The sequence below is a fragment of the Hyperolius riggenbachi genome, chromosome 8 (genome assembly GCF_040937935.1).
Source record: "Hyperolius riggenbachi isolate aHypRig1 chromosome 8, aHypRig1.pri, whole genome shotgun sequence".
Classification (NCBI taxonomy): domain Eukaryota; kingdom Metazoa; phylum Chordata; class Amphibia; order Anura; family Hyperoliidae; genus Hyperolius; species Hyperolius riggenbachi.
Genome location: NC_090653.1, coordinates 66,973,842 through 66,999,627, shown reverse-complemented (window position 1 = coordinate 66,999,627; position 25,786 = coordinate 66,973,842). Strand labels below are relative to the sequence as shown.

Sequence of the window (25,786 nt, the reverse complement as noted above, 5' to 3'; positions counted from 1 at the left end):
GCATCCGGATAGGAAGCCATCTTTACAAAACCGATACGCAAAGCTTTACCCAGTGCCAAATAAGGAGACATCATTCCTCTCTGCATGTCCTGTAGTGGATGCGGCAATTTCCAGCCTCGTTAAACATTTAACACTCCCAATGGATGACTCTGTTTCTTTTAGAGACACTCTTGACAGGCGTATGGACAATGACCTAAAGAAGTTGTACTTTTCATCGGCAGGTTCATGCAAAGCATCGATTGCCTTGACCTCTGTAGCCAAAGCGGTCAAAGTTTGGGCCAAGAACATTGGGGACATCATACAGGCAGATGGAAGCAAAGAGGATATCCTAGCAGCCATGCAAGACATAAAGATTGCTTCAGATTTTGTGGGAGAAGCTGCAATAGATGGCGTGAGAGCAGCAGCAAGATCCATGTTATATTTAATGACGGTGAGACGTGCACTATGGTTGAAACCCTGGGCGGCGGATCCAAATTCAAAGAACGCTTGGTGCAAGACACTGTTTAATGGAAAACACCTCTTTGGGCCAAGAATGGAAGAAGCAATTAAGAAAGTAACCGGGGGAAAGTCGGCCACTATTCCACAAGACAGACGATTACGAAAGCAAAGATTTCTCCAAAAAAAACAGTTTCAGCAAAAATTTAAAGAGGTGAGATCCTATAAGCCGGGCAGAGAGTTTCGTAGGAATTGGCGGCCAAACCAATCAACAAACAGGGGGGAATAAGCAAGCAATCGCTAATCCACAGGGTAACAACACGTCTTTTTGACAATCAACAGCCCCAGCTCTGTCCAGTAGGTGGGCGTCTGGCAACCTACAGTCAGGTATGGGAATCGAGGATCCAAGATACTTGGGTAACTTCCACTATCCGCCACGGACACACATGGACATTCAAGTTTTTTCCCCAGGCTATCTTTATGCCAACAAGGTTGCCTGCCTCAATAGAGAAAAAGAAAGTTTTAATAAGATTTCGTCAAGAACTCTTAGAACAAAGAGTAGTCCAAGAGGTTCCTTACAGAGAAAGATACGAGGGAGTATACTCTCCAATCTTTTTGGTACCAAAGAAGTCGGGAGGCTGGAGACCCGTAATAGATTTGCGGAAGCTAAACAAATCAATCAAGTTGGAGAAGTTCAAGATGGAATCTCTGCAAACCATTATAGCAGCAGTACAACCTCGAGACCAGATGATCTCAATAGATCTTCGAGATGCTTATTTTCACATCCCCGTTCATCGCAAGTTTCGGCAGTTCCTGAGGTTTACAATAGCAGATTCACATCTGCAGTTCACGGCTCTCCCCTTTGGACTATCAACATCTCCAAGGACTTTTTCCAAGGTGTTACAGGCAGTAGTGGCTCTGCTAAGAGAGGAGGGTATAAGAATATACAGCACCCTGGACGATATGTTACTGTTGGCACAAACGGAAGAGCTTCTATGTCAGCATCGCTCCACAGTAGTACAGATGTTACACAACTTCGGCTGGTTAATAAACCACGAAAAAAGTCAGTTGTTACCGTCAACCTCTCTGGTATATCAAGGAGCCCTATTCGATACCCAACACAATACAGTGTCTCTACCACTGGAAAAGATGTTGCATCTAATCTGCAAGGTAAAGGAGTTTCAGCAATTAACACAGATTACAGCAAGACAATGTCTGCATCTCCTGGGTCTCTTAACTTCAACTTTACCTCTCATCAAATGGAGCCGTTGGCATATGAGGCCTTTACAGATGGGTTTCCTGTCACAGTGGAAAAAGCAAGATTATCAACAAATGATCTCGATAACACCCCTAATGAGAATCTCATTGAACTAGTGGATAAACAAGCATAACCTCATGAACTGCACTTCCTTACTACAAGATCAATGGGTTATAATAACAACAGACGCCAGTCAAACAGGCTGGGGGGCAACCTGCGAAGGGCAAGTAGTACAGGGAGTCTGGAGCCGGCAAGTTCCTACTGTATCGAATATAATAGAATTAAGAGCTGTTTTCCAAGCTTTGAGAGCCTTCAGAAACAGAATATACAAACAAGCAGTATGCATCCAGTCAGACAACAGGACGGTGGTGGCATACTTACAGAAACAAGGAGGGACCAGAAGTTTATCGTTGATGCGGATTTTATCCCCAATAATGCTATGGGCCGAGTCCAACCTAAAGAACCTGAGAGCCTATTACATACCGGGCAGTCTGAATACAGTAGCGGATTATCTGTCACGCACGACGTTGAGCAATCTAGAGTGGTCATTGAAGAGCGAAGTCTTTCAGAGCCTAGTCCAAACATGGGGGCGTCCCATGATGGATCTCTTTGCATCCAATCTCAACAACAAGCTGGAGAAATTCTACTCGAGGTACCGGTGCAAGAATTCAGCAGGAGTGGATGCTCTGATTCTTCCTTGGCCGTGGTTTGTGTATGCATTTCCCTTAATGCCGTTGATAAACAGATTTATGCTGAGGCTCAGGGAAGAGCCGGTGGATGTGATTGCGATTCTACCATATTGGCCGAGACGGCCTTGGTTTCCACTTGCCTTGCAGATGTCAGTTGCGACACCAGTCAAGATACATCCGTGCAACGATCTCCTGTCACAGGGGACAGTTTATCATCACAACCCCAGGAGGCTCCATTTGATGGCTTGGAGACAGAAAGGAGGAATTTGTCAAGGTTAGGCTGCACGGAGAAGGTTATTGAAACTTTACAGAAGTCAAGGCGACATACGACCAATAAGACTTACAGTAACATCTGGAGAAAGTTTGTACAGTTTGCGATAGAAAAGTATTTTGACCCAACAGATCCGGATGTGGCCAATCTACTTGCTTTTTTACAGACGGGCCTTGATTTGGGACTAAGTTTAAGTTCTATTAAAGTCCAGGTGTCAGCAATTTCTATTTTTTCCAATAAAAGATGGGCACAAGTACCCTTGGTGCAGCAATTTCTAAAGGCAGTTATGAAGATAAATTGCGCAAAAGGTGGATCAGCGCAACACCAGGCCGCCTCCGAATGGCCTCCATCAGAGATGCGCTGAGCCCCCCCAGGAACTACAAACGCACCTTGAACCCAAACAGAAGCTCTGCATATACACCAAAAGCATGGCTGTTAAGTGGGAGCAGCTGACCAAAAACGAATTACATTAGTACATAGCAAGGAAATGAGCAGCGCTACTTAAAAACAGACTGGTGCCTACCTGCAAAAGAGTGCAAGCCCCACTTGTGGGGTCGAATACACACCGAGCATTCACATGACCTGTCTGCCACTAGAGGAGGATGTTGGTTTCCATTAACAGCTTGCATGCAACCTATTAAGTACTCGTCCCTCCCACTGCGAAGAAGTCAATTCTCCATGGGAGGGGCCTAACACTAACTAAATCCTAACCTATGTATATGCATAGCCTGGGTGCGGCTAATCAAATAAAATCAAAAATTGAAAATTGTGCAAAAGGTGGATCAGCGCAACACCAGGCCGCCTCCGAATGGCCTCCATCAGAGATGCGCTGAGCCCCCCCCAGGAACTACAAACGCACCTTGAACCCAAGAAGATAAGACCACCCAAAAAGACATTGTACCCAAAGTGGGATTTACCTTTAGTGCTCAGATTTCTGGAACAGCAACCATTTTTTCCTAATGAAGCTTGTTCAATAGAAGATCTCACTCATAAGTTGACATTCTTAATCGCTGTGGCCTCTTCGAGTAGAGTTTCGGATATACAAGCCTTGGGGATCAAGGAATCATATACTACATTTTTTCACGATCGGGTTGTGTTGAGACCTATGCAGCATTACCTGCCTAAAGTAATATCAAATTTCCATGTGAACAGGGAAATTGCACTACCTAGGTTGCTTCCGGACACAGAAGGAGATATGGAAGGTCCTAATACAGGGGACAATGTTCATCCTTTAGACATTCCAAGTATGCTTCGACTGTATCTTACCAAGACAGAGGATTTTAGAAGGTCTGACAGTCTATTAATCCTACCTTCGGGGTATAGAAGGGGTGAAAGGGCCTCCTCTAGGACGATTGCTTCCTGGATAATCAGAATTATCAATACCGCCTACAAGTCAAGGTGTCTTGAACCACCTAAGGAAGTGTCAGCTCATTCCACCAGAGGGATTGCAGCATTTTGGGCAGCACAGTCCCATGTATCTGCGGAGACTGTCTGTAAGGCAGCAAGCTGGGCATCAGTGCACACGTTCTTAGAACATTACAGAGTAGACCCAGCAGCACTTACCTCAGTGGACTTTGGAAGAGCTTTTCTTGCAGCAAAATAATCAGCTGTTTTTGTTTTGGATGTTTATGTTGTATAAATAAATACATTTTTTCTGTGTTCAAGCATAAATCCCGCCCATGTGGTTAATTTTGTTTCGCTAGATAAATCCCAAATCTATGCTTCCATGGACGCACTAGGGAAAAGGGAAAATTGTATACTTACCTACAGGTAATTTTCCTTTCCTGGTGCGTCCATGGAAGCATACATGCCCTCCCTAGTGGAGAGAGTATATATACAAAGAATGGCTACTTCCTGGGCCACAAAAGCTTATATAGATATGGGGTCCTATTAGGGTTGAGAGGGGGCGGAGTCAACCCAAATGTATGCTTCCATGGACGCACCAGGAAAGGAAAATTACCTGTAGGTAAGTATACAATTTTCCCTTTTTTCTCCTGAGTTTTCTCCTATGAGATAATTTTTCATCTTTGATTTAAAATAACTTTTTAACACTTTACAATGGAAGAAGTACTAAAAAGTACAATCTAAATTATTTTGAATATTTGTTTGCTTGTTGATAGTTTAAAGGGCATTTTATTTACACGTTGGGAAAATATCACCTAGGAGAAAACTCAGTAGAAAAAGTTAATTGCATATGGGCCAGAACATTCTAAAAGTTTGTGGACTGACCATTCAGTGTTTTACTACCTCATTCCAGTATATTATAAACCCATCTCAGATGGGTTTCTGGGAGCTTAATTGCATCATTGTCAGCTGACTCAACAATTGTAAACCAGCAAGATACAGAGATCAAACAATACTTCCAATTAAACAACATTTTGCTATGATTTGTGTCACTTATAAGACGTTAATCAGAGGATTCCTCGTCACAGCTGCAACATGTCGGATAAAAGGGATGAAAATTAAAAAAAGAAAAAAGTGAGGGAGAAAAAAAAAGGTTATTGTTTTAACAGGCAGGATTTAAGAGTTAGTGGAACATAGTAAAATAGGCTCAAAAGCCCAATTTAGGGAATGAAACATTTAAGAGAGAAGTTATACAACTGAAAAAAGTATTACGATTCCTAGAACAATTATATTAAAATAAAGGAAACCGAATGAAAATAATTAGACTCCTTCAAATGCAAGATGAAAAAGGTCACCTCATTACTGTTCTATTCAGACCTGGATAGATTTCATAAATATTAGTCCACAAAAACAACATAAATATTTAAAGGGATTCTTAAGCCTGTGTTCAAGCTTGTGTAAAAAAAAGTTTTACTCACCTGGGGCTTCTACCAGCCCCCTGCAGTCGTCCCGTACCCTTGCAGTCACCCATCGATCCTCTGTTCCCCCACCGCCAGCTAGTTTCGTTTCACCGACAGACCTAGCCACGCGTAGCAAAGAAGGAGACACATGGCCAGGCCTGCTCAGGCGCAGTAAGCCTTTCCGCGAAAAACAAAACTAGCTGGCGGTAGGGAACAGGAGGATCCGTGAGCAACTGGGAGGGCATGGGATGGCTGAAGGGGGCGGGTAGAAGCCCCAGGTGAGTAAAACTGATTTTTTGGGGGTTTTTTTTGTTACACAGGCTTAAGTATCCCTTTAACCAAAATTCAGTTAAATGAAGTATCAAAGAAAGAGATATTTACTGAATAAACCTATTATCACAGAAATTTGCCTACTTTTTAACACATAATTAACTCTCACTAATCAATGAGCTTATGTCAGAAAGAGTCCAATTCCCATCAGATAGGTTGAGGACCCATATAGCGGCTATACCTAAGCCTAGTAAAAATACAAATGATTGTTTAAAGGGGGCTTAGATGCTTTCCTTGCGTTGAAAGACATCCATGGCTACAATTACTAGGTAATGCCTAATGATGTTGATCCAGGGATTTTATCTGATTGCCATCTGGAGTCGGGAAGGAATTTTTCCCTTTTGGGGCTAATTGGACCATGCTTTGTAAGGGTTTTTTCGCCTTCCTCTGGATCAACAGGGATATGTGAGGGAGCAGGCTGGAGTTGTACTTTGTACTGGTTGAATTTGATGGACGTATGTCTTTTTTCAACTAAAATAACTATGTAACTATGTTCCAACCAGGGCTGTGGTGGCAAGGAGTTTAAGACATTTTTGGATCCTGGGATTAGAGTCAACAAAAAATTTACCGACTGCTAATAAATTTAAATGGTAATGAAAAATAACAAACCTATTGTTCAAATGTGTACGAGAGTAATAGCCAGCAGGAGACTTGGGCACAGGATACAGTCAATATACGGCTTACCTTGCTCCTGCACAAGTCCCGATGGTGTTAATTACTATTCCCCTCCAGGTCGCCGTGGATAGTAGGGAATTATGTAATTTGGCTTCCAGCTATTGCTGGCGGACGAATTTTAGTTTTTTAAAAGTAACTTCAGCTCCGACTTCTGACGGCGCCGAAGTTACTCACTGTGCGCCTCTATAGCCGCAATTCCTGTTACGTCTATGGTGGCGCCGGCTGCAACCAAATCTCCTGCGCTGTAATCTACGTGCTCGAGTTCAAATGTCCCATTTCACAAAGAATAGGGTACATACGTATTATGCCGGGCATAGACGGCTCGTTTTATGCGCCGGATCGAGCCAGCGGCTCGATGCCGGTGCATCCCCGCTCGTCCGTGCGTGGATCGATGCCGGTGCATCCCCGCTCGTCCCTGCCGGCGCTTCCTTATCACCGCTCAATTCCCTGCCATTGTCCGCCGGCGGGGATCGAGCGGGCGCGGGTCGAGCGGCATGATCGGGCCAGCTGAATATTATACAGAAACGTACCGTGTATCCCCAGCATAAGGCCATCAACCAGCGGTGTATTGCCTCCAAAGAAAAGCCTATTGTCAGGTAGGATAGCAGCCGATTTATCACAAAACAAACAGCTAAACTATTCTACGGACAGCAGCTCAGTGCTGCCTAAAGCTGCATACTCACCGATCGACGGGTCTAGTGACGTCCCCAAAACGATGGTCGCTAGCGACGCCTCTTCCTGGCAGCTGGTTAAAGTGCGAGGTCACACAATATACATGGCGGTGAGACTTCCGTGGTTTGCGCGCTGTCGTCAGAGATCTCAAAGATCCGATCTGCCATGTCGGTCCGTCGTCATCGGGGCGACGTTCACAATCATGTGACGTCGTTTAAAAATCGCTGGTCGTCGGGAAAATCGCCAGGTGGGTATGTAGCTTAAAGGATACCCGAGGTGACATGTGACATGATGAGATAGACATGGGTATGTACAGTGCTTAGCACACAGTGTTCCTTTTTTTCTTTCTCTGCCTGAAAGAGTTAAATATCAGGAAAGTGGCTGACTCAGACAGGAAGTGACTACAGTGTGACTCTCACTGATAAGAAATTCCAACTATAAAAGCAGAAAATGGATTCTGAGAGCAAGAAAGAGATGAAAAGGGTCAGTTGTTCATAGATTTTAGCTCTGGCATACTTCAATGAATGTGTCATTGAACAAAAACAATAAAACTGTTAAAACTCAAAAAGTAGATTTAAACATAAAATAAAACTGTGGAATATCTTAAAAAGTCATTTTTTAGGAGAAGGAAGATAGATACAATCGTTTAGTTCATTAGTTTATTTTCACCTCGGGTGTCCTATAAGGAAGTGGAGATCCAGCTGGAAACTCTATCCACACCACCAACCCAATAGGTTTAGTAAAGTTGGCCTGAAGGCCGCAGGTGAGGGTCCTGGTGTGCAATTTTAGAGTTTATTTAGAGATGCACTAGTATTACAGCTAGGAGAAAAATTACTTCTCACACTTTTTAACATTGAAAATCACTACTACTGCAGACCCATGGGTTCTTATAATTGGTTATACTGTATATATTTAAAAAACAGAGGCACATATAGTAATACAAATTGTCTGAAGTCCCTCCCTGTTCTGTACAGCAAGTGTTAAAAAATAGTGTAGTTCGCAATGCAAATGATGCAAAGAGCCATTTTCTCCATTCAGACCACTGCAGCTTTCACGGTTTATTGCTCGGTCATACAACCTACCACCTAAATGAATTTTACCTCCTTTTCTTGTCACTAATACAGCTTTCTTTTGGTGCTATTTGATTCCTGCTGCGAGTTTTAGTTTTTATTATATTCATCAAAAAAGACATGAATTTTGTCAAAAAAAATGACTTTTTTAAATTTCTGTGCTGACATTCTTCAAATAAAGTGAAATTTCCTATACATTTGAGCGCAAAAGTTATTCTGCTACATGTCTTTGATAAAAAAAAAACATTCAGTGTATATTTATTGGATTGGGTAAAAGTTATGGCGTTTACAAACGATGGTGCAAAAAGTGAATTTTCCCATTTTGAAGTATCTCTGACTTTTCTGACCACCTGTCATGTTTCATTAGGTGCTAAAATTCCAGGATAGTATAAATATCCCCCAAATGACCCCATTTTGGAAAGAAGACATCACAAAGTATTCACTGAGAGGCATGGTGAGTTCATAGAAGATTTTATTTTTTGTCACAAGTTAGCGGAAAATGACACATTGTGACAAAAAAAAGGTTTTCATTTCTTCTAACTTGCGACAAAAAAAAAAATGAAATCTGCCACGGACTCACTATGCTCCTCTCTGAATACCTTGAAGGGTCTACTTTCCAAAATGGGGTTATTTGTGGGGTGTGTTTACTGTCCTGGCATTTTGGGGGGTGCTAAATTGTAAGCACCCCTGTAAAGCCTAAAGGTGCTCATTGGACTTTGGGCCCCTTAGCGCAGTTAGGCTGCAAAAAAGTGCCACACATGTGGTATTGTCGTACTCAGGAGTATAAGTAGTATAATGTGTTTTGGGGTGTATTTTTACACATACCCATGCTGGGTGGGAGAAATATCTCTGTAAATGACAATTTTTTTATTTTTTTTACACACAATTGTCCATTTACAGAGATATTTCTCCCACTCAGCATGGGTATGTGTAAAAAGACACCCCAAAACACATTATACTACTTCTCCTGAGTACAGCGATACCACATGTGTGGCACTTTTTTGCACCCTAACTGCGCTAAGGGGCCCAAAGTCCAATGAGTACCTTTAGGATTACACAGGTCATTTTGAGGCATTTGTTTTCTAGACTACTCCTCACGGTTTAGGGCCCCTAAAATGCCAGGGCAGTATAGGAACCCCACAAGTGACCCCATTTTAGAAAGAAGACACCCCAAGGTATTCCGTTAGGAGTATGGTGAGTTCATAGAAAATTTTATTTTTTGTCACAAGTAAGCAGAAATTGATTTTAATTGTTTTTTTTTCACAAAGTGTCATTTTCCGCTAACTTGTGACAAAAAAATAATATCTTCTATGAACTCACCATACTCCTAACGGAATACCTTTGGGTGTCTTCTTTCTAAAATGGGGTCATTTGCGGGGTTCCTATACTGCCCTGGCATTTTAGGGGCCCTAAACCGCGAGGAGTAGTCTTGAAACCAAATGTTGCAAAATGACCTGTGAAATCCTAAAGGTACTCATTGGACTTTGGGCCCCTTAGCGCACTTAGGGTGCAAAAAAGTGCCACACATGTGGTACCGCTGTACTCAGGAGAAGTAGTATAATGTGTTTTGTGGTGTATTTTTACACATACCCATGCTGGGTGGGAGAAATATCTCTGTAAATGACAATTTTTTGATTTTTTTAGATGCGCTAAGGGGCCCAACGTCCTATTCACAGGTCATTTTGAGGCATTTGTTTTCTAGACTACTCCTCATGGTTTAGGGCCCCTAAAATGCCAGGGCAGTATAGGAACCCCACAAGTGACCCCGTTTTAGAAAGAAGACACCCAAGGTATACTCGTCATATACCTAACAGAATACCTTGGGGTGCCTTTTTTCTAAAAAGGAGTCACTTGTGGGGTTTCTATACTGCCCTGGCATTTTACGGGCCCAAAACCGTGAGTAGTCTTGAAACCAAATGTCTCAAAATGACTGTTCAGGGGTATAAGCATCTGCAGATTTTGATGACAGGTGGTCTATGAGGGGGCGAATTTTGTGGGACCGGTCATAAGCAGGGTGGCCTTTTAGATGACAGGTTGTATTGGGCCTGATCTGATGGATAGGAGTGCTAGGGGGGTGACAGGAGGTGATTGATGGGTGTCTCAGGGGGTGGTTAGAGGGGAAAATAGATGCAATCAATGCACTGAGGAGGTGATCGGAAGGGGGTCTGAGGAAGATCTGAGGGTTTGGCCGAGTGATCAAGAGCCCACGCGGGGCAAATTAGGGCCTGATCTGATGGGTAGGTGTGCTAGGGGGTGACAGGAGGTGATTGATGGGTGTCTCAAGGTGTGATTAGTGGGGGGAATAGATGCAAGCAATGCACTGGCGAGGTGATCAGGGCTGGGGTCTGAGGGTGTGGGCGGGTGATTGGGTGCCCTAGGGGCAGATAGGGGTCTAATCTGATGGTTAGCAGTGACAGGGGGTGATTGATGGGTAATTAGTGGGTGTTTAGAGGAGAGAACAGATGTAAACAATACACTTGGGAGGTGATCTGACGGTGGGTTTGCGGGCGATCTAATGGTGTGGGTGGGTGATCAGATTGCCCGCAAGGGGCAGGTTAGGGGCTGATTGATGGGTGGCAGTGACAGGGGGTGATTGATGGGTGATAGGTGATTGGCAGGTGATTGACAGGTGATCAGTGGATTATTACAGGGAAGAACAGATGTAATTAATGCACTGGCGAATTGATAAGGGGGGGGTCTGAGGGCAATCTGAGTGTGTGGGCGGGTGATTGGGTGCCCGCAAGGGGCAGATTAGGGTCTGATCTGATAGGTAACAGTGGCAGGTGGTGATAGGGGGTGATTGATGGGTAATTAGTGGGTGTTTAGAGAAGAGAACAGATGTAAACAATACACTTGGGAGGTGATCTGACTGCGGGTTTGCAGGCGATCTAATGGTGTGTGTGGGTGATCAGATTACCCACAAGGGGCAGGTTAGGGGCTGATTGATGGGTGGCAGTGACAGGGGGTGATTGATGGGTGATAGGTGATTGGCAGGTGATTGACAGGTGATCAGTGGGTTATTACAGGGGAGAACAGATGTAATTAATGCACTGGCGAATTGATAAGGGGGGGTCTGAGGGCAATCTGAGCGTGTGGGCGGGTGATTGGGTGCCCGCAAGGGGCAGATTAGGGTCTGATCTGATAGGTAACAGTGACAGGTGGTGATAGGGGGTGATTGATGGGTGATTGATGAGTAATTAGTGGGTGTTTAGAGAAGAGAACAGATGTAAACAAAACACTTGGGTGGTGATGTGACGGCGGGTTTGCGGGCGATCTAATGGTGTGCGTGGGTGATCAGATTGCCCGCAAGGGGCAGGTTAGGGGCCGATTGTTTGGTGGCAGTGAGAGGGGGTTATTGATGGGTGATTAATGGGTGATTGACAGGTGATCAGGGGGGATAGATGCATACAGTACAAAGGGGGGGGGGGGGTCTGGTGAGAATCTGAGGGGTGGAAGGTGATCAGGAGTCCCCAGGGGGCAGTTTAGGGAATTAAAAAAAAATAGCGTTGACAGATAAGACAGGGAGTGATTGATGGGTTATTAGGGGGGTGATTGGGTGCAAACAGTGGTCTGGGGGGAGGGCAGGAGGGGGTCTGAGGGGTGCTGTGGGCGATCAGGGGGTGGGGGGGGGGCAGATCAGTGTGTTTGGGTGCAGACTAGGGTGGCTGCAGCCTGCCCTGGTGGTCCCTCGGACACTGGGACCACCAGGGCAGGAGGCAGCCTGTGTAATACACTTTGTATACATTACAAAGTGTATTATACACTTTGTAGCGGCGATCGCGGGGTTAACAACCCGCTGGCGCTTCCAAACGGCCGGCGGGTTGTCGTCGCGGGTGGGCGGAGCCAGTTGCCGGGGAAGCGCGCGTCATCAATGACGTGATCGCTCCCCCAGCATGCCGAAAGGACGCAACGCCGTTGGGCGTATTGCGGTCCTTTTGGCGTCCACTTTACCGCCGCCAATCGGCTGTGGGCGGTCGGCAAGTGGTTAAAGAGATTCAGAGAGGAGTCAAGTGGCCGTTTTTTTGTTTTTACTTACCCGGGGCTTCCTCCAGCCCCATAAGCATGGATGCGTCCCTCGCCGTCCTCCTGTGTGCCTCCGTTAAGTCGCAATCTTCTATTCGACCCAGTGACATCAGCACTGAAGCAAGAGCAGAAGACCCCGGCTGACGTCACTCAGTTAGACTGAGCCCGACTCAGTAACGGGGATGGATTGCTGCTGAACGGAGGATTCCAGGAGGACTGCGGGAGGACGATGAGGGACACATCCATGCTTATAGGGCTGGAAGAAGCCCCGGGTAAGTAAAAAAAAAAATGTCCACTTGACTCATCTCTGAGTCTCTTTAATCACGTCCTATAAAGTAAACATTTTACCTGGCTAGAGGAAACAATGCGGACAAGGTTTTAGTGCTTAAACGTTCAGAGTCATTCCTTCTGTTTGTTTTGAATGAAGTCTTGAAAATTAAGATCTTCAACTTGAATTGAAAATAAAAAATATGAGACTCTGTTCTATTTCGCTAATGTTCTATTTACCATTAGTACTACATATACAATTAATTATCTCATACGTTTAATTTCAGTTCAGGTTTGCTTTAAGTTGCAAAATATCTTTGGCGAAAAGAATTATTTGCATTTCACATTTTCTGTTCACTTCTGTTGTACCCATATGGACAAATAATAATACTGAGAATGTGTGTTATTGGTTTTTAATAACCATACTCTTATAGATCCCTAAGAAGAATCTCTATCAGTGTGTTGAGTATTACTATGCATGGAGGAAGCGTATTCGTTTTGATAGGAAGACTTGTTTTCCTGAAAAAAAGACCAATTTTAATGGGAAAGACCATGAAGACAAGTTGGTAAGTATAGGAAATCTGTTCTCAGTCCTGTATTGATAATCAGTTGAACATGATTCTCTGTCTACCTTTACAGAAAGAGACGTCCCAGTCCAGTCCCAGCGGACACAGGCTGCCAGGTCACTTTGCATGCAGCGAGTGTGACAGGTATGTTTTGTTTTGTTTTTTTTGGCTAAAAGTGAACCTGAGGTGAAAATGAACTGATGAGATAAACAATTGTATTTATCCTCCTCCTCCTAAAAATGACTTTTCAAGAAATCCCTTTGGTTTTATTTTATAGTTAAACATATACAAAGTAGATTGAATTCCTTATTGTCTCTGATCAATGGCAACCTATTAAGTGCCCCAGAGTTAAAATACATAAACTATTGACCTTATTTTATCTCTCCCCTGCTCTCAGAAGTTTTACTATATTCCCGACAAGGTACCGACAAGAGAGAAGCTGTCACTTGCATGTCTGAAAATTAACTCTTTAGGTTTGCAGACAAGGAATATACTAGTGTTTTCAATAACCAGGTCTCTTGATGCCAACTAATAAACCAATATGTGGTATTTATAGGCCTATCATTGGTTGATGCTCGTATGTATTTTGTCAGTTATTTGTTTAGTGTTATTTTCTAGTACTGCATATTCTGGCGTATGACCACTTTTTAACCCTTGAAAATCTTCTGGAAAATCAGGGGTCGTCTTATACGCCGGGTGTCATGGATGCTGGGTGATACGCCCTATCCTGTTACCGACTCTCAGATCTCCCTGATGAGGACTGTAGTGAAGCGGCACAGGCACACATGTGCGAGTGCAATAGCACGGTGTTCTCTAAAAGCCTGTTTTTGATGGTAAATACGTGTAAAACAGAGGCGCCAAAAGTATAAAAACAAATTCTTAAAAATTTAAAATTGCTTTGGAGGCAGTGGTGGACTTACCTCCTGTAAGCAGACCCAAGAGGCTGTATTATTTCAACAAAGTATTTATTGGGTATACTCCAGGGGGATTTCGCAACGCGTTTCACAGGCTTTGCACCCGCTTCCTCAGGCAATACACAACAGGAGCATACATCAGCAATCGATCCGGGACACGCTTGGCGCCTTGTACAAGCGTGTCCCGGATCGATTGCTGATGTATGCTCCTGTTGTGTATTGCCTGAGGAAGCGGGTGCAAAGCCTGTGAAACGCGTTGCGAAATCCCCCTGGAGTATACCCAATAAATACTTTGTTGAAATAATACAGCCTCTTGGGTCTGCTTACAGGAGGTAAGTCCACCACTGCCTCCAAAGCAATTTTAAATTTTTAAGAATTTGTTTTTATACTTTTGGCGCCTCTGTTTTACACGTATTTACTCATACATATCCACCCTTGGTGGAGGGGGATACCCCTTTTTTTCTACTGTCTACGGAGAGCGACTTCTTAAATCCTGAGTGAGGACGGGAAAATCTCCTCACCTGCCTATACAGTGGTTGCCTGGAGGTAACCCTGGTTTGTGAGTATAAATTTATACTCTTTTTATACTTCACTTGCCTTAACATATTACACTATTGGGCTCTCGGTTTCTCTTTTACATATATGTTTTTGATGGTGGTTTCTGGTGTGAAACCAGCCTGAACAATTCATGTTAATGTTTTGGTTTTTTTTTTCTGTTTCCATAATGATCAAAGAAAGTACCGTATAACCTTCGAGTATAAGTCGACCTCGTGTATAAGTCGACTCCAATTTTTGACCCTTTTAAGCTGATATTTTATATTGACTCAAGTATAAGTCCACCCAGCAAAAATAATGGCTCCACTCGGGGGCCAGGAAGAATTAACAACTGGACTTGGGGACCAGGAGGGGTAATTTACTTGTAATAGATGAGGTGGCTGCAGCGAGTAGCACCACCGCAGCCGCCTCCGCGCGACCATCCGTCCGCGCGGCGTCTAGGACGCCGAGGACGGAGCCTGCTGTACAGGGGGTCACCGTAGTGCGCGGGCGCGCGCACAGACGGGACCTTTATGCGGGGAGGAAGCCCGTCAGCTGACCTGCTGGTCGGCTGACATCAGAGGAGACCTTCGCCGCTCCTCATTGGCTCAGAGGAGTGGGCGTGCCTATAAGGTCTCCTCTGCTTCTTAAGCCTGCGGGCTTCACTTCTTCCCTGTCTGTTGTCGTGAATGCTTGCATGTGAGCGCGCAGACCTTAGATAGTTCCCTGGTGTTGATGCTACGGATTTCACACCAAGTTAGGAATATTACTCTTGTCATTGTTATTGTGTATAGACTAGATCCGGGGTGTTGATACCAAGGACGTCACACCCAGACAAGAATATTACTATTGCATTGATCTCTTGTATTTGACTCTGGCTAGCACTCTGACTTTGTATCTGTCTTCTGATCTTGCACTTCTGCCCATCTGTCTACCTGTTGCTGAACCTCTGCCTGATTACCGATTACTCTCTTGCCTCACGATTCTACACCGATACGTACCTTCCTGTTGCTGAACCTCTGCCTGATTACCGAGTACTCTCTTGCCTCACGATTCTATACCGATACGTACCTTCCTGTTGCTGAACCTCTGCCTGATTACCGATTACTCTCTTGTCTCGCGATTTTGTATATACTTACCTCTCTGTTGCCGAACCTTGCCTGCCTGACCACTCTACTCACCAGTGGGCCCTCGCCACTGGTGAGGTACTGCTTACACCAGCTCCTCTGGTGGAACAGTTTTGTTAAATTGTTGTACAGCCCCAATTACCTGCTCTAATAGGGCATCTGTCATTAAGTTTGTATTGTATCTCCTTGTCTGCTGTTCAGTCTGGGTCACCCGCGCCACGGGTGTCCTCGTGCCTGCAGTAGTATCTGAATCACCCGCTCCCCGGGAGATTCAGCCTCTTTGTTATTATGCTCTCCAGCCTGCTGGAATTTGTACGCTAGTGCGCGGTTAGTGTACTGTTAGTTTAATATTAAGAAAATGGCGCTCTACACTTGTCAGTACACAGCAACGTCAATATGATTAAATACAAATGAATGAAGTACAAATGAATAATCCCACTCTCCACAAAAGTCCATGCACCAATGTCCCCAGGCAGTAACTGAATTTCCAGTAATCACAATCCTCTACTTCATTTCAAGGCTGACATACAGTTGCAATATTGGCAGGTATCACTCTCACCAGATGAATGGGCTGATTATTTAAAGTCAGCATCAATCGCTTTGGTACAGTAATGTGGCCCCTCACGATCAGCCTCTTCCTCCTATTAGTAACTCAGAGACAAGGAACAACAGATAGCGTAATACTGTATGGAGACCCAGTATCAATTAGCCCTCCACCAGCAGTAACAGCACCAATCCGTGCCCAGACCCAGAGAAAGTACCACCACTCTGTGTATCCAAGTGTAGTAAAAATTCAAGGCTCACCAGATGCCGTGGCTGACCATAACAGTCCAGCGATCAACGTTTTTCACCACACTTCCTATGCGTAATCAGCAACCTTCTCCCTTTATGAACTCAAATAGAGAGTATCATAGCATAACTCCGTTTATTAAAAGGTAGTAAAAGATGGTAGTACACTCACATTTAAAACTTAGAACATGCGCATGTAAATAAAACAGTTTCAGGACGTCCTCACCACCGCCGTGCTAGCGTCTCTCCACTCACCACGAGGCCACGCCCTACCGGTTGACCTGATGAGTCATATGACCTGTTGACGGTTGACCTGATGAGTCATATGACGAAACCGGTAGGGCGTGGCCTCGTGGTGAGTGGAGAGACGCTAGCACGGCGGTGGTGAGGACGTCCTGAAACTGTTTTATTTACATGCGCATGTTCTAAGTTTTAAATGTGAGTGTACTACCATCTTTTACTACCTTTTAATAAACAGAGTTATGCTATGATACTCTCTATTTGAGTTCATAAAGGGAGAAGGTTGCTGATTACGCATAGGAAGTGTGGTGAAAAACGTTGATCGCTGGACTGTTATGGTCAGCCACGGCATCTGGTGAGCCTTGAATTTTTACTACACTTGGATACACAGAGTGGTGGTACTTTCTCTGGGTCTGGGCACGGATTGGTGCTGTTACTGCTGGTGGAGGGCTAATTGATACTGGGTCTCCATACAGTATTACGCTATCTGTTGTTCCTTGTCTCTGAGTTACTAATAGGAGGAAGAGGCTGATCATGAGGGGCCACATTACTGTACCAAAGCGATTGATGCTGACTTTAAATAATCAGCCCATTCATCTGGTGAGAGTGATACCTGCCAATATTGCAACTGTATGTCAGCCTTGAAATGAAGTAGAGGATTGTGATTACTGGAAATTCAGTTACTGCCTGGGGACATTGGTGCATGGACTTTTGTGGAGAGTGGGATTATTCATTTGTACTTCATTCATTTGTATTTAATCATATTGACGTTGCTGTGTACTGACAAGTGTAGAGCGCCATTTTCTTAATATTAATTTGAATTAGGGTGAATTTACCCACCCATGTGAGTGGCGATCCACTTGTCAGTCTTTCACTATTTGAGGTACTTTAGGATATAGGTGCTAAGAGGAGCGCATCTGCCATATTGTCTAGAGTGTACTGTTAGTACCTCACCAGCTCCTCTGGTGAGGTCTGGCCAAACTAATAAAGTTACTGTTGCACCCAAACACTAACACTTGCTAGGTGTACAGAGGTTAGTCATACTTGTATTATTGGTGATTCTGCAGATAATTAATAATCAAGTATACATCTGTATTATTGGTGATACTGCAGATCACCAATAATCAGACACTCTCTGTGTGCAGACACCCATCGTCACATTACTGCACTGCATACAGTATTGCAGCCATTAACCCCTCCAGCCCCACCCCCCAAGTGCAGCAGTTATCCTCCTCTTCCTTAGTAAGCACTGCAGACCAGTATCCCCCCCCCCCCCTTTTTTTTCCTTGTTAATTGTTGTGGCCAGGACTTTTAGAAAGTTTCCTTTGCATTTCCTTTATCAAGAAAATGTCACTTACCACTGGATAAATTGCTACAAATGGGAATGTCACTAATAGTACACAAGATTACTCAGTGTAGCTTGTGACGCGTATATGAGTCGACCTCTAAACATTTACTTAGAAAGTCAGACCTAAATTTCTAGACTTATACTCGAGTACAGTATATACAGTACATAAAACAAATTAAAACTTGCACAAAGGTGATCCTAATGCTTCCTATAAGTTCCTAATATAGGGGTAAAGGCATTTCACTTATCCACCTTACCACCTTACCATAAACCAGCCTCTGTATTGGCACAGAATCAGGTAGGGGTGTCACCATGCTATGTGAAGCCATGTCCCCACATAGCCGCCTACTTATACATTTGTATTCTAGTAGATAAACGTGTGGCTTCATGGGAGGTGGCCTTATCTACCGCTCCATTTTATAGGCTGATGTTTAGTCATTTAAGTGGGTAGGGGATTGTCTGCAGTTGTTGTAACAAAACACACCTTTCAGCCCCACGCTGTACATAGGCTTTCCAACATTCGAGATCACCATCTACGGTATGTAATTTTGCTTGCACTGGATTTAAAATAAGCAATGGTCATGTTTAGGAGAACTAATGGAGGAGCATGTGATTTTTATTTTTGGTCAGCTGACAAATCTGCAAAGCTCTGTGTAATAGATTGCGGAGAAGCCGCCGCGCAGACTGGTGGCGAGGCGTCTGATTCCGCGTCCAGCGCGGCGGTTTGCAAGCAGCAGCGTGCGTCTGAGGTGGCTGGGCCTGTTAGTGCACACAGACTGAGGAATACGCGCGCGCGCTGAGAGGCAGAACCTTTATGTCAAACGAGGAGGGATCAGCTGACCAGGTTGGTCAGCTGATCTCAGAACTAGTGGCCATTGGTTGATCAGCGGTGGGTGGGGCCGGAGAGCGCCGCTCTATATATACCTATTGCTGGTCAGTCTCAGGTTGTCTGCCGTTGCGAACACTTACGTGAAAGAACTCAGACCTTAGTCAGATCTCACAGTGTGTTTGAACCAGGAGGACCTGGGAATTCACACTGAGCCAGATTACTTTTGTGTTATTACTGTGTTATACTTCAGACTAGTTCCAGGGTGTTGAGACCACGGACCTCACACCCAAGACTAGGGATTCTGTGTTATTATTGTGTTATACTTTAGACTAGTTCCAGGGTGTCGAGACCACGGACCTCACACCCAAGACTAGGGATTCTGTGTTATCATTGTGTTATACTTCAGACTAGTTCCAGGGTGTCGAGACACGGACCTCACACCCAAGACTAGGGATTCTGTGTTATCATTGTGTTATACTTCAGACTAGTTCCAGGGTGTTGAGACTACGGTCCTCACACCCAAGACTAGGGATACTGTGTTACCATCATATTATACTTCAGACTAGTTCCAGGGTGTTGAGACCACGGACCTCACACCCAAGACTAGGCATTGTTTGACTGAGCGACACCCATCAATGGTGTGTGCTCACCTTTAAAGGATATGGCTCACCACACACCAATCTTGGTTGTTCAATCTTACCACTTTCACGTAGTATAGAAGCCTATCAAAACAGTCCTTTCAAAGTATTTTCAATCTGTTGGCTCTTATACTACATTGATTTGGTAAATCTGTGCAGCCAAAATTGTATGGTGTAAGTTGAGCCTATGTCTACTGTCAGTCCACGAAAGAAAAGAACTTCACATTTTGGCCCATTGATTTTTTTCTCCTGAGTTTTCTCTTAAGTGATATTTTCAAACCTGTCAGTAAAATGCCTTTTTCAGTCACCAGCAAGCAAGAAAATACTCAAAATAATTTTGATAGTACTTTTGCACCTATTTTCGGTACTTTTTCAATTGCAAAGTACTGAAAAGTAATTATAAATTGAGGATGTAAAATTATCTCGTTTAGAGAAAACTCAGGAGAAAAAGTGAATTGCATATGGGCCCTTGTGTAGTATTGCTTCTCCTCACATTCTAGCATCCTCAATATACTGTACCTGCATAACTTGTTATTTTAAACAGTTTGTGTAAGGCCTCTTTTCCACAGACAGCTGAATTTTGTGAATTCATCCTCAGACGAGACATGAGAAGGTTTTTGGCTGCCAAGTAACACGACCACATGCCAAATGTGGCACGCATGGTCTTACCAAACACTACCTATCAGCTGTATGTAATTGTAACCAAAAGGCACGTGTGGGCAGCAGCCTTGAATTGACCAGCAAGTGAGCAGTTCAGCCACCTGTAGAAAAGAGGCCTTAATCAAAACTCCCTAAATCCTTAAAGTGTACCTGAGACGGGATAATTAAAGGCAGTTATACTTATCTGGGGCCTCCTCCAACCCCATGAGGCGAGTGAGCTCCCTCGCCAACCTCTCTGGCTGTTCCGATTTTCGTCCCCCCACCCTCCTGGAAAGGTAATCTGTTAATCTTGCCAGTTGTAGCCAGTTGTGCACTACTTGCGCAAGCCCAGCCGTGTATGTGACCCTCCTATGCCCAGGAGCGCAACGGGCTTTCACACGTGGCCAGCTGCGCATGAACAGAAGCACGTCCGGTCAGATTACCAAGGGGCATATCTAGTAAACAGAGTGGCTGGAGAGGACAGCGAGGGAGCCCACAAACCTAGTGAAGCTGGAAGAAGCCCCAGGTAAGTATAAATACCCCCAATTATCTCATCTCAGGTTTCCTTTAATGCTGTTCAAGTTTTGCATTATAATTGTCATTGACAGTGCCTCATTTTTGCATGTTTTTATGTTGTGCTTAGCTCTGTAACTCTTTGTTTTCCTTTTAGGATATTTGACAAGATAAAGAGCCGAAATGCTCACATGAAAAAGCATCGTCCACGGAAGACAGCTCCTTCACCACTGATTCATGAGAAAGAGTTAGACACTCATACATATTCTCATCTGCCATCGCCATCTACTGGTGACTAAGTTATCGTTCTAAATGGAAGTGACTCACTTAGCTTTTTGCAAAAATGTGATTAGGAGGTGAACGTTTTAAAGTGACACCAAAGTGAAAAAAAACAAACTTATGATATAATGAATTGTATGCATAGTACGAATAATTCATAGAACATGAATAGCAAAGAAAAGAGTCTCATATTTTTATTTTCAGTTATATAGCTTTTTTATAACATTGTATCATCATCTTCTTATATTTGCAAGTGCTTTAGAAAACAGCACTATAGCGGACCAAGCTTAGTCGCAGAGCTCAGAGGACCTCTTTTGCATAGATAACAACTGAAGTTTCTTAACTCTTCCTGTACTGTGCAATATATATCTCTTATCTGTGACTACTAATGTTCCATTTCTTAGCTGTACTACACATACAAATGATTATATCATACATTTATTTTCACTTCAGATCACCTATAAAGTGTACCAGAGATGTCCAAGATTTTATACTCCCCTGGGGCTTCCTCCAGCCTCATGCGCAGAAGAGCTGACTGGCGCGAATGAGCAGGATTACCCGGACTGATTGCGGTAGAATGTAGGCAGCCGGGAGGACAACAAGGGACGTATCCGTGCTCATTGGGCTGGAAGAAGCTCCGGGAGAGTATACAGTCTTTTGATTTGGACATCTCTGATTACTTTAACTAGAGATGGTCAATAACATGGAAATAATTGAAACTAAATTGCAAATTGTAAGCAGCTGGGAATTAGACTATTCTGAATCCAGAGGAAGTGTGTTTGATTAATCCAATTTCAAGTTGCACATAATTCATATTAAATTTGCACACACAACTAGCTGTAGTACATTTATTAGTAAATTGCACTTGTTTGCACCTATGGCAACAATATTTAATGTGGAGGACAGATTGTCAATAAACTTGAACCTTGCTGCAGGAGTAATTAGTTACACAGGGCAGAAGGCTTGGTTACTGATTTTCAACACCCGCACTCATCTATTGACTCAAAACAGCCATTAACCCTCCGCACGGAAAACACATACAACAAGCTGAAACATTGACAGCAATAAAAACAACAAGAAGATATTAGTTTCAAAAAAGACTGCAGTATCTTTTGTACTAGGTCAGTTCACTCCGTGGTTCCCTCCTTATAACTGGTCCCTACTCTACCAATGCCAGTCAGCACGCAAGGGAACACATCAATGCACATAAATCAGTCTCTCTCTCTGGAACGACATTAAATAAATGCACTGTGCTGGCATAAGAACCAGACATCCTGCTAGAGCTTAAAGTGTACCCGAGGCAGATTCCCATGGTTAAAATGGGACAAAGAGGCATGTTCCCTGTTCCATGACATGCCTCTGTTTCCCCCTGCGCTCTACCTATTACATTTACCATTGAATCTACTAACAAGGAGCTTGTCAGTAGACTAATAGCAGAAGGGGCATCCTTAGCAGGGAACGCTCTCCCGCAAAATACCCCGCCGTGCCCCTTCTCTACCTTTCCCCATCCCTTGCCCTCCTCTTTGTGCTCTTGGATGGAGAAGCACAAAGCTCTGCCTGCAGTATTGTGACCTAGGCCCATATGCAATTCACTTTTTCACCTGAGTTTTCTCCCAGGTGATCATTTTCAACTTGTCAATAAAATGCCTTTTATGCCACCAGAAAGCAAGAAAATACTCAAAATAAATTTGATAGTACTTTTTCAGCAACTTTTAAGTACTTTAGTTGGAAAGTGCTGGAAAGTTATTTTAAATCGAAGATGAAAAATTATCTCCTAGGAGAAAACGGAGGTGAAAAAGGGAATTGCATATGGGTCTTAGTATTTAGGACCTGGGGCCATATGCAATTCACTTTTTCACCTGAGTTTTCTCCCAAGAGATAATTTTTCATCTTCGATTTAAAATAACTTCTCAGCACTTTTCAACTAAAAAAGTACCAAAATGTAGATGAGAAAGTACTATCAAAATTATTTTGAGTATTTTCTTGCTTGCTGGTGGCTTAAAACGGATTTTATTGACAAATTTAAAAATATCACCTAGGAGAAAACTCAGGTGAAAAAGTGAATTGCATAAGGGCCCTGGTGTCTTAAACCCCTTTTTTTTTTTTTTTTTTTTACACTTCCCTGAGAGCACCTTAGTGCAAGCTAATACCTGAGGCCTCTTGATATTACTCCTTGCTGGATCATCCGCTGCTTAATGGCTGGATGGTGTAATGGTTAAGGGCTCTGACACTGGAGACCTGGGTTCAAATCTCGGCTCTGCCTGTTCAGGAAGCCAGCACCTATTTCAGTAAGGAGTTTCTTGGGCAAGTCTCCTTAACACTGCTACTGCCTACTGAGTGCACTCTAGTGGCTGCCTCGCAAGTGCTTTGAGTCCGACAGGAGAAAGGCGCTATACAAATACTGCCATTAAGAGGGCAAGGCCTAATGCTAGAGGTTCATTACAGATGAGAGCTAATGTAGGGATGGCAGAATGAACCACCCAGCAAGGCAGAAGAAGGGGAAGTAAGAGGAGCCGTGTAGTAAGAACACCAACCAAATGGCGCGGGGCACCAACTACACGGCGCAAAGCTAGATTGGCAAGAACAACCAGACGGCGGAGAGCCAGAATGAATAGGAGTATAACACACCAACCATTAAAGGGCAGTAATGTGCAACCTTCGCCAAATGAACAAGAGCAACTGAATAAAGTCAAACAAGTGAAAAAAATGAAACTCATGGATTAAATAAAGCAGGAGTGGCAGTCATGGATTAAATGAAGCAGGAGTACCCCCCACCAGATTAGGTAGTTTTTTTTTTGCAGTTATGCCAGGTGGGTTTTACTTTTTTTTTAACAATAAAAAGTTAATTGAAAAAGTCAGAAATGCCAAATGAGAATGGTACAGATCGATGCAAGTACAAGTTATCATTGAGAGAACATGGGCATCTCACACAAAGTTTCTCTATTATACAGGACAAGTAGTGGATAAACGTTGAAATGATTAACAGGAATCATTATTCGCCCAATGACTCAGAATAAGAGTTCGGACGGGCATTTTAACATATGGATAACTGCTAATTGTAGAAATAGTACAAAAAATGCAAATTAACGGAGCAACAGTAAGGTAATGAGACAATATTATAATCTCAGGAGGCAAAAACCAATATCAAAACTGTTCATAGTCTCCGAAATCTTGTAGAAAAGAGAAGGTCGAGGCTGAGGAAAGAAGAGGGGGGGGGGGGGGGTGGTCCCATATCATGATCAACATGGTACAACGCCCTAACACCCTGCCATGCTTATCCAAGGCTATCATGTGCCCATCTTAAGATTCACCCAACCAAGAACTGCGTATAAAGCTCGGACATAAAAGTCAACCCATTCACTCCAATTCTTCAAAAATTTGGTTGGAGAATTTCTGTTACGGTAAGCCAATTTCTTTTACTTTTGCCTTATTGACTGTCTGTATCCATAATTTCTTCAAAGGGGGAATATACTTATTCCAGTTAAGTGCGATCACTTTCTTTGCATAATGACCTAAAACACTGATGAGAGTCTTTTGGTGTCTCCGAACATGCTCCAGCTCAATGAAACCAAAGAATACCACTCTAGGAGAGAGCGGACCAGGGAAGACACTAATTGAATAGTTTCACCCACTTTCCTCCAAAGGGAGGCCAAAGCAGGACATCACCAGAACATGTGACCAAATGTTCCATCCCACATCTGGTACACAGTGGCGATACAGAGGAAGATATTTTATGTAGGTGAACGGGAGAATAATACACCTGATGGAGCATCTTCAAAGATACCAGTCAGATTGTTAATCAGAAACTGCGGTCTCCAAGTCCTCCGCATCCAGATCTGGCACTTATGAACACCACCTGCGTATACATCTTTCCATGATCCCCAATTTATCATGGAGGAGGCAATCATATGTGGCAGACAAAGGTTTATCCACTTTAGCAGTGAAATACAGGGATTCCCAGGTCATTTGAGACAAGCAAGGGGACTGACTGTGGGAACTGAGGTTGCAGGGCATGTAGTTGGATGAATCTAAAAAACATCTTATCTAGTTGGAATTGTACTTTAAGTTGGTCAAATGTCAGAAAAGCTCCTCCCACTATCACATGCTGGACGTGCTTAATACCATAATGGGCCCAAAGGACTAGGTCTGGGATGGTGAGAAGGTGCTCTGAATGCGGAATACCCCGGTTGGGGCTTACTTTAAATAACAAAGAGACTAAATTTTTTGCAAGCAAGTGCTCCTTTTGTTTTACGTAAACACAAGGTAAGAGTGATATGCAGGATGCCATATTTATTTCCTTTTAAGCAATACCAGTTGCCTGGCTGTCCTGCTAATCTTCTGTCTCTAATATTGTCAGCCATAACCCTTAACAAGCATATGCAGATCAGGTTTTTCTGACAATATTAGAACTAAAAGGTGGCCACACACCATACAATTTATTAAATATCTGTTCAATTCAAGAATAGCAATCAATGATTCTGACTGATTGTAACAATTAAAAAATCTGAACAATGTACCACACACTATGTTCAATTTTTCCCCAATCATGAATAAAATAATTGAAAGCTCGGAAAAAATTGATTTGAACTGTACATCAAGTAATTGACAATCCATTACACACCATACAATTATTGATAAAGTTGGTCTGAAATTTCCAGCATGTCCAATCTCCAAAAATCGAAAAAAAAAAACCAGGAAATCCGAAAGCAGAGAAAAACTCTTGATTTTTCGGCACAACCGACCGTAATTATCGAATTGGTGAAAAATGTGATATTTTAATTGTATGGTGTGTGGTCACCTTAAGGTACTAGATCACAGTTCCCCAACCCTCAAGGCCCACCAACAGTACATGATTTGCAGGAAACCACAAACATAC

General features: G+C 43.5%; 1 protein-coding gene across 1 annotated transcript in view; it reads left to right on the top strand.

The window, feature by feature from the left end:
- The window catches only part of LOC137527348 (zinc finger protein 541-like), a 110,382-nt gene that overhangs the window by 81,375 nt on the left and 3,221 nt on the right, over positions 1–25,786 (top strand). The window contains exons 13-15 of the mRNA XM_068247858.1: positions 12,929–13,060; positions 13,134–13,204; positions 20,789–20,922. Coding sequence (XP_068103959.1) covers positions 12,929–13,060; positions 13,134–13,204; positions 20,789–20,922 — 337 coding nt within the window. The remainder of the gene's footprint in view (positions 1–12,928; positions 13,061–13,133; positions 13,205–20,788; positions 20,923–25,786) is intronic.